The 16,235-nt window shown below is 38.3% G+C and overlaps 1 protein-coding gene across 4 annotated transcripts in view; it reads right to left on the reverse strand.

The window, feature by feature from the left end:
- Positions 1–1,425: 1,425 nt before the first annotated feature.
- EPS8 (EGFR pathway substrate 8, signaling adaptor) overlaps positions 1,426–16,235 on the reverse strand; it is a 189,681-nt gene continuing 174,871 nt past the window's right edge. For all 4 annotated transcript variants that reach the window (XM_066264549.1, XM_066264547.1, XM_066264546.1 and 1 more), the window contains 4 exons: positions 14,284–14,506; positions 5,888–6,068; positions 4,286–4,415; positions 1,426–2,698 (listed from right to left, as the gene is read on the reverse strand). In XM_066264549.1, the coding sequence (XP_066120646.1) occupies positions 2,585–2,698; positions 4,286–4,415; positions 5,888–6,068; positions 14,284–14,506 (648 nt within the window). In that variant the 3' untranslated portion in view covers positions 1,426–2,584. The remainder of the gene's footprint in view (positions 2,699–4,285; positions 4,416–5,887; positions 6,069–14,283; positions 14,507–16,235) is intronic.

Here is a 16,235-nt window from a genome sequence, read left to right on the forward strand (position 1 = left end):
CCCCTAGCTCAAGGAGTGGAAACTGCTCTCTATTATTACTACCTCTTGGTGTTCTCTTCTTCCTTGTTTAACCTATTCTTTACATTATTTGCTGTTTAAATAACAGAGAACAATGATTGCATCCTTTTAGGAAAAGGCATATATATTTCTTTATTATTTTATGTAATTAATATGCATTGAAAAGTATAGAGGCTAAGTAGCTAGAGTTGGAATGGGTTAGTCATTGCACTTTTCTCTCTTTCAAATCCATCCTTTTATTCTCATCTTTGTGATTTGGGGCTTTGAGTGGTGTGTGCCAAACAGAGCCTGCCACAGAGAAATAGGAAGCCAGAGGGAGATGAGGGACTTGATCCTTTTTGTCCTACTTCCTGTTCCCATCATTATCATCATCGTAATTCATTCTGTAAGTTGCAATTGATTCCCAGTTAGTTCCAGTTACCAGTTGGGTTGGTGTTCCCCAGTTCCCAGAAGCAGACTTATTGTGCCCTCTCAGAAATCTGAGTACTAGCTGGCTGGAATGCTCTACCCAGAGGTCCAAGTCTCAGTTCTGAAGATCTGTAAATTCTTTCCTCAATTCCTGAGGCAACAGCACCAGTTAGGCTGTGCCCTCTTCTCAGAGGTTTATTTGCCAGCTGTGGGGTAAATCTTTCCTTCAAACCGGTGACCAAACTCCTCAGATGTCTGGGTCCACATACTGTAGGACCTCTCCTTCAAGAGTCTAAATCCCATCAAACCCAACTCTTTCCTTTGTTCCCATGGCCCTGTGACACTTTCCTTTGGAATTTTATAGCATAAAGACATAATTATAAATTATACTAATTAATTAGTATAGTATATTATACTCAGTTTATTTTACCTTTTCTATCTTACTTTGTTTTATCCTTTTATCTTCAGACATCTTCAATAAGGACTAAGTGATAAATGTGTATCAGTTCTTATGAAATAGAAAAGATCTACAATAATTCTTCATCATTGTCATGTTTTTTTCACTTTCTCTGAGGGGCAATGTTATGGGGAGAGTGAGAAATGAAAAATGGGAGACTCCCATATCCCTTGTAATTTGGGGGAGAATTTTCTTATCTATAAAATACAGTTCGCTCATGGAGTTACTGTAGATATCTAATAAAGCATTCCTGTGAAACACTATGATCATAAGTGCGGTGTAAATTTCTTTTTACTACTGTGACCAACTGTGACTAGACAACAAAAGGAAAAGTTGATAAAATAAGAGAGATGAAAAGAAGAGAAACAATTGAAGAAAGTACTCTAGACTGGTTTCTATCCACCGAAAAATATGCTGAAAGAAAATCACCTTTTAAAAACCTAATATAAAAGGGTGAGCCTCTGTTTTTCCTATTCCATTCAACCTTGATACCCCGTCTACATACCAAAGAACCCTGTTACCAATGATGCAGAAGCCACTGATTAACATACAGCAAATACTGTTTATTGCAGACTTTCTAGCTGACTCATGTGAAAAAGGCACTATGAAAATTAATGAATCTAGATAATTTCTCTAAATGAATTTAGGTTAAAATATACAACATTCTTACATAACATCTGTTTTATATATGTGAAATAATATAACATTTAATGACAAAAATTGTGTTTTCAAAAATAACATTTGTTGAAGGTTAAGTATCTTTCTTTTCTATATCTAGAATCTTTCACAGGATTAACATATGTGTAAATTAAGTGTTTCTTTAATTCCAGAAAAACTTGACACAGATAAACACATAAAATGGCCCCAATTTTCTCTTAACTACTAATATCAATATTCAGAACAGAGATCTTCATTAAGCAAAATACTGTAACTCACACCAAGGCAGGCTACATCCTGTGACATATTTTGAATATATATGACCTCTTTTCCACTTGTGCTTTCTCATAGATAAGAACACAGAATAGATAATAAGCAGAATATAAGCTAAATCAAAATACAAGCTATACAAGTAACTGCAATCAACAGAGCCACGACAGATAAAATGCTTGGGAATGCTCCATGGGTTCCTATTTGCATGTCCAAGGCCTTGCTGTATTTTACAGCTCAGTAAATGTTTTAATTTTTTAAAAAAAGTGTTGGCATTAAGAACTTTAAATAAGTTGAAATAATATTCTATCATTAAGTGTGTCAAAAAGAGACTCAAGTAAGCAGAGGTTAGCCTAAAATAACTATACCCTGAATGACAGACACCATAGTCACAGGCAAGTCTGGAACTGTTTAGATTTTGAATCATGGGCAATTATCTTTGTTTTGCTGCAATACATAAATTCACCACTGTCAAAAATGCCAGCTTATACACTGAGATGAGGATGAAACGATCAATCCAATAAAGAAAACCTCACCTCAGTAAACAAAATATTTCCAAAGGTCAAAAATTTCTATTAAAAATTTTTCAGTTTTAATAAAAATAATGGGCCCAGAAGCAAGTCCTCTACTTACTTATGTTTGCATTATTACTTTATGGCGATAAATAAAGTATACAAGAGATAAAAATGTGACATTCCCTTCATGGCTTCTTAAAACAAAGCACGTTGGAATAATGCCAAAAATTTAAATGGAGTTTAATGACAAACAAAGAAATTAGTGACTGCTTCCCTCATCGAAAGACTCCACTCCTGAATCACTAGCAGCAGCACTGATTTTTTCCTGTCGCCTTCTCATGATTTCTTGCAATTCGGAGCTGCCGCTGCTATCCTGAAAAATAAACATAGTTTGGACAAGATGGTTACTGGTGTGTTTGTAGGCTGCAGGTCACATAATTAAAGAGCCTGGGGTAAAAGTCCTTTGTGTTTTTCTTCTAATATCTCTTGGAGGAAAAGTTCAAGGCTGCCCTGGGAGAAGGAAAGCATGTGCACAACAAGCATACTAAGATGGAAAATTAACAACGAAGCCTGGTTAGCTCAAGGAAGATACTCATCGCCTTTAGGGGAGTCTAAATTGAGCCAAAGACTGGGCTCAAAATACCTCATTTCCCTCCGTATGGTCCTGACCCTCTGACAGCAAGTTAGGTTTTCTCCTTTCCAAGCCATCCTAAATCCCTGTGCATCCTCCTTATCCTGCTCTTATCAATGAAAGTATCCCCAAACACAGTGAAGTAATCTAGGAAATGAACTAGATGCAAGAGAAGGGCCTGGTGGGAAGGTGGCCCCAGAAGGGGAGGAAGCTCAGGCAGTCAGTCTCTGCATCAGCTCTCAGCCAGAGGCCCAGGAGCGGAGGCCAGGAGGACGTGCACAGTGGGGGCATGTGACAATGACAAGGAGCCTGCACTAGCAGAGTCCAGAGATGCTAGGAGGTGAAACTTCTCATAATACCCCTAGGAAGTCCTGTATACATGCTTTCAATAAAACTAGAATGCATTATAATGGTAAATTGGTTCAGAAAAGATATAATTCCTTATTCAGATTCAATATGTAGAGAACCTAATTACAGATCAATGTTGCAGGGAAACTTTCCAAGGGAAATAGAATTCTCCTACTGAGAACAGTGACAGGGTTGTATGCTTGAAGCTTCTTTATTCTGAGTGGATTACTGAATTTATATAATATATCTGCTAGAGAGAATTATGTACCAATTTCACATCAAAGCCTGTACCCTTCCATGAGTCCCAGTAAAATGTCCATGAAAGCTATTAGAGATGTGAGACATAAAAATTGGAAACCACTACCCCTACGAAGCCCACTTTAAGTAGAGAAGGATATTAGAAGCTTAAGTATGTCCAATCTAGAAAACATTTACTTTTCTGTTTCCCAACGAGCAACTCTAAGTAATTACTCTTCAGGGCTCCCTACATTCATGAACCCTATCTAATATTTTCCCTCTGACTATTCAGATGTATAACCAGGACTAAGACACACAGCTAGGTTTTAAGACCTCATAACCTCTAAACCTACTAGAATTTCTAAACTAAATATAAAAAACAGGAAAAGAGTGCCAGCCTCTTAAGGCATTAACTCATTCAAGAAGTCCATTACTGTGTCAAAATAAAAATTTCTACAGAAATAGCTAATGCATATAAAATGAGAACATTATGTTTTCATTAAATGTCCAAAACCATATGCTAGAGCTGCATGTTACATGAGCATTTATAACGCATTAATCTCCTTGCAAATGGTCACTGATGGTCTACAGTGACAAATTACAACAGCTAACTCAAATTTAATTCAGCGCCATATGAAAGGGAAACTGACCAATATGGACACAAACAGATGACTCCAGAACTTTCAATTAGCAGTCTACACTTCTGACAAATGCAGACCACCACCCTAGGTTGACAAGTCATACCTCTAATGCAGCTTTCTGCACGGTGATTTGGTTAAAGACTCTGGCCCCTTCAGGACAGACTGTCTTCAGCTCATCTTTATTGAGAGAGAAAAGTTGTGCACCATTTAATACTCCAAGGCTGTTGACAGTCCTGGAAAAAAAAAAAAGGAGAAAAAATAAGTAGAGCATTAGAAATACTGTCTATAAAAAAGAAAATAGAAAATTTTCTGGGCCTGCTATAACCTCTTTTCTAAGTGTTCCATACATCGGACCTCATAAAATGGTATTACAGTGCTCAGTCAGGACAATGACAAGGGATGTTCATGATGGTGACCCTGAGGTTAGATGATTATGAAGGAACAGAAAAGGGCCAATTAGGTTTAGTATCATTATTGTTTAGGACCAATTTCTTAAAATTTGATGTTTCATGTGAGGAAGAGATAACTTTCTAGTACTCGGGTAATTGACTAACCAATGTATCTTGCTTTTCAGTTACTATAATATTCAAGTTCTCTTGAAGATGTATTAGTCAAACAATTCACTGTAGCAAAACACATAAGCTAAAGGAGTTCATCACCACCAAACCAGAAAATGTTAAAGGGTCTTCTTTAAGAAGAAGAGAGAAGACCAAAGATATGAGTAATAAATGACCGTAAAAAGAATGAAATCTTACCATTTGCAACAGTGTGGATAGACCTAGAGAGTATTATGCTCAGTGAAATAAGTCAGTCATAAAAAGACAAATACCATATAATTCCACTTATATGTGGAATCTAACAATATAAATGCACAAACAAAACAGGAACAGACTCAAAGACACAGAGAATAGTCTGGTGGTGGCCAGAGGGGAGGAGGTTGGGGGACTGGGCGAGAAGATGAAGGGATTGAGAAGTACAGATTGGTAGTTTCAGAATAGTCATGGGGATGTGAAGCACAGCACAGGGAATATAGTCAATAATATTGCAGTAACTGGAAATACCATGGGGAACTTTGTAAAGAATATGATTGTCTAACTACTATGCTGTACACCTCAAATTAATATACAACAATATTGAATGTAAACTGTAACAATTTTTTTTTAAATTTAGGAGGCTGTACAAAGATTCAAAATCAAGTAAAGAAAGTTTTTAAAAATGCATAAGTTGTTAACAAATTATAGGTAAATTAGAAACTTCACCATGGGTTTACTAACGGAAAAGCCCTATTAGATTATGATCTATGATAGGTAGTAAAGTTATCTATTTTTATTTGTCTGGAATCTGCATTCTGCAGCAGAAGCAAAGATTCTGCTCTATGCCCTGTGTGGTCTGGAGAGTCCAGCTAAGCCCAGTCCTCTGCTGTGTAACTGAGGAGAAAGCCACCAGCCTCAAAGCTGCTGACAGATTACTAATAGGATGGGTGATGAACAGATACCACCATTTAGAAAATGGGGTGCCATCAAAAGATAGTTATTGCTGCTTCTTCCACTTCTTTGTTTGGCTGTAAATAGCTAGTCATTTCCTGAGCATGAAACAAAGGCAGTTTGGGCCTCACATTCCTACAGTCATTTGTGACATCTTAGTGACTAAATTGAAAACAATCATGTTTATACACAAAGTGTAAAGTACTCCCAAAGAGACTTACACAGGGCTGAACCCCTTTGACTGTAACCATGTCTTCACATCTTCCGGTGTGGAGTCGTAAGTGATGTTGACAACTGGCACACTCTGCCGTGGCACGTGGAACTTCTTCTGGGCGGCACTCCGGCCAATGGTCAGTCTGTGGATGAGCTCGTCCTGCACCTCCTCCATCTGAGATTTCCTCCCTGCACACCAACACGGAGTAGGTTACTTGTGAAAACTCCTAACATAGCTCACCCCCTCCAGAACACCAGTGCCAATAAGCTTTCCACCCCATAAGACTTATATGAATGGAAGTTTTCTTAGAACTGGTGTTCTAGCCGTCATTCAGTATAAATTCCATGATCAATTATTAAAACCACTCCCTAGCTTTTCTCTCTTCATTGTACTCATTTGGCAAAACACCAACCCTTGTTAAGTCTAACTTTCTGCTTATTCTGCATCTGCACCTGCATACCGAGTTTAACACATCAGTGCTGAAGGATCTCATGTTAAATTCATGAATATGAACCTCAGCCGGGTTGTTAATGCTCTGACAGTCGTACCACATTTCCTTAGGCCAGTGGTCTCCACTGGGAAAATTCTGACCCCATGACACTTCTAGCAATGGCTAGGGAGACTTCTGGATGTCACAATCTGGGGGGGGGGGGGGGGAGGATGCTATCATTATATAGTAGGCAGAGACCTGGAGTACACAGAACACTCGACAATGCACAGGTAAGCCTCCTGCATAGAATTATCCAGTCCCAAATGTTAGGAAGGGTCAGGTTAAAAAATCCTGTCCTTGGCCCTGGCCGGTTGGCTCAGTGGTAGAGCGTCGGCCTGGTGTGCGGAAGTCCTGGGTTCAATTCCCGGCCAGGGCACACAGGAGAAGCGCCTATCTGCTTCTCCACCCCTCCCCTTCTCCTTCCTCTCTCTCTCTCTCTCTTCCCCTCCGCAGCCGAGGCTCCACTGAAGCAGAGATGGCCCGGGCACTGAGGATGGCTCTGTGGCCTCTGCCTCAGGCGCTAGAATGGCTCTGGATGCGACAGAGCAACGCCCCAGAGGGGCAGAGCATCGCCCCCTGGTGGGCATGCCGGGTGGATCCCGGTCGGGCGCATGCGGGAGTCTGTCTGACTGCCTCTGTTTCCAGCTTCGGAAAAATGAAAAAAAAAAAAAAAATCCTGTACTGTCCTTGACCATACAATTGAGCAATGTTACACAAATATTTAATATTGCCTTTCTCTGTAAACCTCCTAACACCTATTCTCCAATCCTTTCCCTAAATTGATGATCTCACCTTCCTAATTTCTGAAAAACATAAAGTTAGACTATCTCTGTAAATTTCCCTACCATCTGTCTTCCCCTGCCAGCACATTCCCTATACACACTGCCTGCCTGCCTTTCTATTACATTATAGATAAGCTGTCTCCATGCTCCTAAGCAAGCCTCTTAACATGTGCACTAGACTCCAATGTCCTCTTTTTAAATACTTGGACAATAATGTCTCCCCTACTTATGCTGTTATCAATTTTCCTCTTTTACTGAATCATTTCATCAGCATACAAACACACCATTATTTTGTTATTATTTCTTTTGCCTTTAAATAAGCCCATGCCCCCTTTCAGCTACTGCCCATTTCTCTGCTCCTCTTTTAGCAAAACTTTGTGAAAAGCTGTCTACACGAGCGAATTCCTGTTCTCCAATTTTTTCTTAATACTGTTGTAATCAGGCTTTTTGGCCTCCTTCCTCTAAGACACTGTGCTAAATTTCAGAGGTCAAGCCCAGTCCTTGTCTCACTTAGCCTATCAGCAACATGGACGGCGATCCCTCCCAGAAGCACTTGTCTCAGCCTATCAGCAACGTGGACGACGATCCCTCCCAGAAGCACTTGTCTCAGCCTATCAGCAACGTGGACGGCGATCCCTCCCAGAAGCACTTGTCTCAGCCTATCAGCAACGTGGACGGCGATCCCTCCCAGAAGCACTTGTCTCAGCCTATCAGCAACGTGGGCGGCGATCCCTCCCAGAAACACTTGTCTCAGCCTATCAGCAACGTGGACGGTGATCCCTCCCAGAAGCACTTGGAGCTTTCAGGGTGCCATTCTCCTGACTGCCCTCCTATCTGCCAGCTTCGCCTGCTCAGTATCCTATCCTGAATATTCTCACCCTGTTTAGGTAACATTAAAGTGCTCCAGAACACACACAATCCCGGGACCTCTTCCGTGCCGCATTCACTTCTTAAGTGACCGCTGAGGTTAGTCTCTTGCCTTTAAATGCCACTTAAAAGTTAATGACTAATTTCTCCGTCCAGAACTTTAGATCCACATGTGCCGCCTGTCTCCTTGACATGTTCATTCAGGTGTCTCGAATATAAAGTCGAAATCTGTACTGCTTGTCTTCTTCCTGAAGCTCCCTTTTATGCCAGACTTCCCAACTTAGTTAATGATAATTGTTTTTCCAGTTCTTATGGCAAAATAACCTGGAGCTATGCTGAGTCCCCTCTGTCCTCAGTGACATCCAATCCATCGGCAAATCCTGTTCATTCTATCATCAAAATATACTGAAAATAGCCTGACCTGTGGTGGCGCAGTGGATAAAGCGTCAACCTGGAAACACTGAGGTTGCCGGTTCAAAACCCTGGGCTTGCCTGGTCAAGGCGCATATGGGAGTTGATGCTTCCTGCTCCTCCCCCCTTCTCTCTCTCTCCTCTCTATAATGAATAAAATCTAAAAAAAAAAATATATACTGAAAATCCAACCACTCCACTCCATTTCTTTCTGTTGCCAGCTTGGTCTAAGCCACCAGCCTATTCACAGGTCTCCCTGCTGCTCCTCAACCACTCCAGCCCTCACTCCTCACTCTCTTCTCGCTGTAACAGCTGTAACGAATCCCTTGGAATCTATGTCAGATATTGCAACTCTTCTCTTCCAGACCTTCCCAGATGATTCAAATTACTCCCAGGAAAAGGCCATACATGGCCTCCAACTACACTGCTCTCTTCCTGCACACCTCTCCTGTCGCTCGTAATGACTTCCTTGGTGGGCTTCAAATTTAAGAGCCTTTGCAGGAATCCTTCCCCCCAACATAGCCACGTGGTTCAAGCTTCCTCTCCTCTAGAATTCCCCATTTAAAACTGCAAACTCCTCCCTGCCAGCACTCCTAGTTCATAGGTTTCATTCTCCAGAATATTTAGCACTGTCTAAGGTTTGCTATCAACTATTTATCTATCTTCTTTCATTAAAATATATGCCTGAGGTGAAAAGAAAGTTTTGCCTGTTTTATTTGCTTTATCTGGAACAGTAGGGAGTCAAATGACCACTGAATATATGAATGAATGAGGCATTCTGCTGACTTTTTCACTAAGAGCCTTTGAAAAGCATTATTAAGAAAGCCCTGAAAATAATTAGACAAGAAAATAAAGGCCAAAGAAGGAGAAATGAAGTGTCGAAAATCACATTGTTAATTAGTAGCAGAATTTAGCTGGAACTGGTTTTCCTGACTTTGATTCATAGCCATATTATGGCCATAGTCATTGAAATGACTTTTGTTTGACTCACCTGCTATATCTCTCCCTTACTTATTTCATGCATAAGGGAAAAAATGCATATAAACAGATCTTTATGAGAAAAATGGGAAAGAAATAAATGTATAGAGAGGAGTCTAATACGATTCTGTTTTTAAAAAATACACACACACACACACAGATACATTAACTGTATATCACTTTCAAGGATTAAGTACAAAGACCTGATATAATAATCCATTTAATTAACTTTGCATGTGGCAAAGACCAGGTCACTAAAGCAGCTTTTTTGACCATTATACTATAATCCCCCCTCCCCAAGTATTTTAGAAAGTGCTTGGTGTCTCTGGAAAATAAATGTGAAAAAAATCATGTATTGTTATTCCAGTTCAATTTTTTTTAATGCTTCAAGATTTCAGGAAGCTTTCTGAAGAAGTCATCAAAAGAAGAGAAAGGAAGGAGGAGGGGGTGGAAGGAGGGAGTGAGGGAGGAAGAAAGAGAGTGAGGGGGGGAAGGAGGAAGGGAGGGACAAGAGAGGGAGGAAAGAAGCTAAAGAAAGTGAAAGAGAGGTTGCCAGTTCAAAACCCTGGGCTTGCCTGGTCAAGGCACATATGGGAGTTGATGCTTCCTGCTCCTTCCCCCTTCCTCTCTCTCTCTCTCTCTTCCCTCTCTATAATGAATAAATAAAATCTTAAAAAAAATTAAAGTGAAAGAAACTATTATTAATTACAGCATTTAAATAAATAAATAGCCCTTTTTGTTTAAATTAAAAATTTTTAGCCTGACCAGGCAGTGGCACAGTGGGTAGAACATTGGACTGGGATGCGGAGGACTCAGGTTCGAGACCCTGAGGTCGCCAGCTTGAGCACAGGTCATCTGGTTTGAACAAAGCTCACCAGCTTGGACTCAAGGTCGCTGGCTCGAGCAAGGGGTTACTCAGTCTGCTGAAGGCCTGCGGTCAAGGCACAGATGCGAAAGCAATCAATGAACAACTAAGATGTCACAATGAAAAACTAATGATTGATGCTTCTCATCTCTCTCTGTTCCTGTCTGTCTGTCCCTATCTATCCCTCTCTCTGACTCTCCGTTTCTGTAAAAAACAAACAAACATTAATTAATTTTAAAAAATTTAAATACTATTTTGTTAACTCTTAAAACACTACATCATATACGGCCATATAGCATATGAGTAATCTCTAAGGAATAAAAAATAAAAATTATCACCACACTAAGATTTATTTTCTTATCTACTGACTGAGCTACTGCATAATCACCTGCTGTCCACAGCATAATCACCGTCCAGGGAGTACAAAAACCTCTTGTAATGTGTTCCTAGCTTTTGGTTTCCATTTGCAATGTTCTAGTACATAACAACAAACCAGACTAACTTTACACCTCTTTCTAAAGTAACACTTCTGATTACGAAAGATTAAACTCAAATAATAAGGTCTAACATTTCAAAGGAAATGGAAGAAATGCAAAACAACTAAAGCATTGATATCTTCAAAAGTGATGAAAGGAAAACCTTTTGAATCCCTGCAATAAATCAATCTGAAAAGCTTATATGACACATGGCTCCAAGCAGATATTTTGAATGGGCAACATAGCTACACTTCTGTAAAAAGTCTGGCTCTTGCTACTTGTTACATTTTAAAAACAATCATGTTGACTTTTTTCCTTGTTCCTGGCTACTTGGTAATGTTTTATGAGAAAGTATTCACTTTATAGTTCTTTTTTATTTTTATCACAAGTCTAGGCTGTAAGGGACAGAGAATATAGGTATAAGGCCTATTTCAAGAGAAATCTGGCTGTTAATGAATATCTAAAAGACTGCTGAAAAGCCCCAACATTCATTCAGAAAATACTATGTTCTCCAAAAGTGCTCAAGAAAAAGCTATAAAAAAACTTGTTTTATAAAAGGAAATTTATTTACTTAATGTCAAACTATACTTTTGAGATATCTTTAAAAGAAACTTTATATAAGTAAAAGTAAATTTTTATTATTTTAAGAAACAAGTACATGGGTTAATTTTGGGAGAGAGGTTATGTTTTCTATACCAATGTGACTCTTTTATTTATGAAAAACAGACTTCAAAACGATGAGTCACAATTATCAGGAGAGTTCTCTATCTTTAAAGTATTCTAACTATGTCTCTTTCCCATTAGGTTATTCTTAGTTTCTTAGACTAGGACAAAGAACAAACTGTCTCAGCCCACAGACTGTCCAAATGGGGGCTGGATGCCTATGAACTCTGATCCTACGCCTGGGAAGAGCGCCACAGTGTCCAAGATTATTGTCCTGACATATCAGCAGAGGGAAATGTTACAAACTTGTGGTAAGAATGAAGAAGGAACAATAATTTCTAACAGGAAATTTTTTTTTCCTTAGGGAAATCAATAAAAACATCTATAAAACTTTCTCATCACAAAACTATGTCTTTAGTATCTTTGAAAAAAACATAAACATCTTTTAAAAATATACAAATATTTTTTTAAATTTAGTAGTGTATACTTATACACACAGAGACACACACACAGTGGTTTTTCCTGCAAAGAGTTGAATGTTTTCCCCTAAACTTCATTTTTCCATTAGTGTTTTTGGTAAGGTCAAGATGTAGATAAGAAGGTGATTTTAACTTGGCTACCCCTCGGGAGAGATAGTAATGTATAAAATAGGCTTATGCTTCATGCATTTAACGAGGATTTCTAGAACAATTAAATAGTAATAGTATTAGTGTTCTCTTTTTTTCTTTTTTAATCTATCAAAAATAACCACAACTGAATGTGGCTAGGATTTGCAGCAGTGAGAAAAACAATAGGATAAAATGAGAGTGAAAGATTCAATGATTTGGTTTTGAACTTGAATCTTAAGCATTAAATCTCAGCTATAACATTAATAGTTGAATACATACATCTGGATGTCGGATGAGATTTGATATGAAGATTTGATATGAGATTTGATATGAAATTTGATATGAGATTTGATATGAAAAGCAAGGAGTCATTCCTTTTCTTTCAGTACAGATGGCATGGCAGGAAAGGGGAACAGAGGGATCACCTCCAGTAAAAGTATGTTTATAGAGAAAAGAACCCAGGACTGAGCCCTAGGAGAGACCATATTGAAAGAATGAAAACTGTCTCTTACACACATGCATGCGCACATGCACACACACCCCCTTTATTTACTTTTATTATATTAAAGAAATGCCTTTCTGTCTTTAGTTTTCCAAGAATTTTCATATATCAAGTACAGGTAAGGCAAAGTAATTTTATAATATGTTTTAAAACAACAAAGATTAAATACACCAGCTCTATGCAGTAAGGAAAAACCGGATGATTCCACACATAGGTGGGATATAAAACTGAGACACATGGACACAGATAAAAGTGAAGTGGTTACTAGAGGGCAGGGGACATCGGGGAGGGGAATGTGGGGAAGGGTGTGAAGAGGGACAAATATAAAGTGACGGAAAATGATTTGACTTTGGGTGATGGGTATTCAACATAATCAACAGTTCAAATGCTGTAGAAATGTTTACCTGAAACCTATGTACTCTTATTGATCAATGTCACTCTGTTAAATTTAATTTTCTAAATAAAATTAAAAACAAAATAAAGCAGAAAACCTTTAAAAAAATAGAATTAGATTCAGTTTTCAAATTATCTACACTGCTGTTCCCAGTACTAACAAGGATGATCCCAGGTTAGCCACAGTATCTTTTCTTTTTATTTAAATCTGGTTTTCATGGAAACCATTCAAATAAAAATTCAAATTTAAATTTATGAAAGAATAAAGCTGAAATCTAAATTCCATGAAATCTGGATTTGGAGAGCACATTTGAAACTGCTATTGGCAGCGTGATTATATTAAGATAGTGCGCCTGTGCGTGTATATATGTCAGAATAGCAAACACAAGGAAAAGGGGCAGGAAAACTATGATGATGATACAGATAAAGAGACCAGCAAATACTTATTGACTACTTACAATATGTCTTTTTTTTTTAAGATTATTATTTTATATATATATATATATTTTTTTTAATTTTCTTTATTCATTTTTAGAGAGGGGAGAGAGAGAGAGGGAGAGGAGAGACAGAGAGAAAGAAGGGGGAGGAGCTGGAAGCATCATCTCCCATATGTGCCTTGACCAGGCAAGCCCAGGGTTTTGAACCGGCGACCTCAGCATTTCCAGGTCGACGCTTTATCCACTGTGCCACCACAGGTCAGGCTTACAATATGTCTTATTGGTCAAAATCAGTCAGGGCTTTTCAACCTTAGCACCACGGGCATTGTGGGCTAGATAATTCTGTTGGGAGTTTGGGGGTGTCCTGTTAACTGAAAGACATGGCTAAACCTCCCTGGATTCTACCTATTAGATACCAATAGCATCTACTCAACTGTGATCAACATATGTGTCCAGACAATAGCAAATGTCCCTGTAGAAAGAGGTTAAATCATCCCTGAGAACAACTGATCTAAATGCTTTACATGCATTATCTCATTGAATCTTCATCCTATGAAGTAGAAACCATTATTTCCCCCACTTTTCAGACACTGAAGTAGCAAGGATTACTGAATTATTGACGGTCACACAGCCAGTAAGTGATGTGTCACTCTGCACCCTAAAGTTGTCTGGCTCCAGTCTTCATTCAACGACCACAATACTTAGAATATGTATAGAAATGCACACATCAGAGAACAGAGAGAACTTCCTGTTTCTCAGAATTATTTGAAGAATAAAAAAACTAGGTGAAAAGCTTTGCAGTCTATCAAATATCATGCAAATATAAAAGACTTATTTATATTTGATAATAGATAATAAATAACATTTCACTAAGTGGTACTTTTCATTTTCAGAATGCATTGTGTATGTTCTGCCTCCCTGTGAAACTTACGGTCCACAGGAAGTTGTTTGTGTCTCTGGCTATCCCGCACAATGCTGCCACCACTGTCACTGGAGCTGCTGTTCTGGCGGGTAACGTTCGCCGGGACCTTTGACACAGGAACAGGTGCTGGAGTGGTTGGTGGGAGGGGGACAGGAATAGGAGCTGGTGTTGGAGGAGGTGATGGAGCAGAGGGGGGATCAGTTGTTCTTGGACCATACTCCATCCTTTGTTTCTATAAAAAAACAAACATTTCCTTTGGAATCATAAAACTGTAAACTTGGCCTAGGAAAACAAATTATACTTTGATAGGACATTTTTGGTGATTTATTTGTAAACTTACTTGCAATCCATAGCAAATTTATGTATATATGTGTACACATACACATGTATACATCTCCAGTATACTAATCATTAAAAATCATCTTTGAAATACTTGACGTATTTGTTCAAAATCAAAATATAAATTGAGTCAAACAAAAATACCCACAGGAAAGAGGAGTACTAATAATCATAAAAAATGTCTAGAAAACTAAGTTTGAACTAGGACTCACATACCACCTGGGTAGGTGAAAATTTTCTAATTATTTTATAATTTCCACTAATAAAACTTCTAATTGCACTGGAAGCCTAAATATCCATAACATAAAGCACTATTTATTCCTTATTTAAATATGTTACATTAAAAAAAGTTTAATTTTGTTTCTAAGTAATTTGTTAAGAGGGGCAATATTTCAGTAGATAAAAGAACTTTGCTTTAAACTACACAAGTAATTTAAAAATGTTAATAGTCAAGTCAGACCATTGTACTGTCATCTTAATGCTAATTTATTAAAATTAAGTGTTTTCCACCCTACCAGGCGGTGGCACAGTAGATAGAGCACTGGACTGGGACGCAGACGCAGAGCACCCAGGTTCAAAACCCTGATGTCGCTGGCTTGAGCACAAGCTCATCCGGCTTGTGCACAGGGCCACTGGCTTGAGCGAGGGATCACAGGCATGACCCCATGGTTGCTGCTAGCTTGAGCCCATAGGTCACTAGCTTGAAGCCCAAGGTTGCTGGCTTGAGCCCAAGGTCGCTGACTTGAGCAAGGGGTCACTTGCTCTACGGTAGCTCCCCATGGTTAAGGCACATATGAGAAAGGAATCAACGAACTAAAGAGACTAAGGAGCTGCAATGAATAACTGATGCCTCTCATCTCTCTCCTTTTCTGTCTGTCTTTATCTGTCCCTCTGTCTCTATCACACAAAGAAAAAAATTAGATATTTTCCTTGTTAAAATGGGAATGCTGTGGGACGGATGCTGGTGAAAGGAATCGTGTGGTCGAATTAAATAATGATGACTGAAATTCAGAAACACATATTAGAAAAAAGGCCACATGGGAATTTGTATTAAAAAAGGTAGATGTGATAGCATACAATAACTTTCAGAAACTTGCAATTCATTATGGCTATTATAAAACAGTATTTATGTTTATTCCCTCTTAAACTACACACAATAGTTAAAACTTTAAATAAAATAATTTTAACAAACAGAAAGCTGCATTATAACAAATTCCAAATTCTCAAAAGGCGCCAATTATCATATAATATATATATACACACACACGTGTGTGTATATATATATATATATAATATATATACATATATATATATTTGGTACAACAATACAGAGAAATGGACTTAAAATTTGAGTAAAGTTTAGATATTACACTCACACAATTTTAGTTACATATTCTCAATCTAGGATCAGAAGATAAAATGCAAAAATCAGGCCTTTTGGTAATCTGGTGCTTTGGGTAGAACAGTACTACTAACTCTTAATTTCTAAATTGGCCCAAATATAAGGTAATGGAATTTTAAAAGAGGCCTCCCCAATTTCCACAGAGATCAAAAACATAAAAACACACACCACACAAAATATCACTTTTAATTAAATCATTATTCAAAAAACAACACACCGA

Source organism: Saccopteryx bilineata, chromosome 1 (genome assembly GCF_036850765.1).
Source record: "Saccopteryx bilineata isolate mSacBil1 chromosome 1, mSacBil1_pri_phased_curated, whole genome shotgun sequence".
In the NCBI taxonomy this organism is placed as follows: domain Eukaryota; kingdom Metazoa; phylum Chordata; class Mammalia; order Chiroptera; family Emballonuridae; genus Saccopteryx; species Saccopteryx bilineata.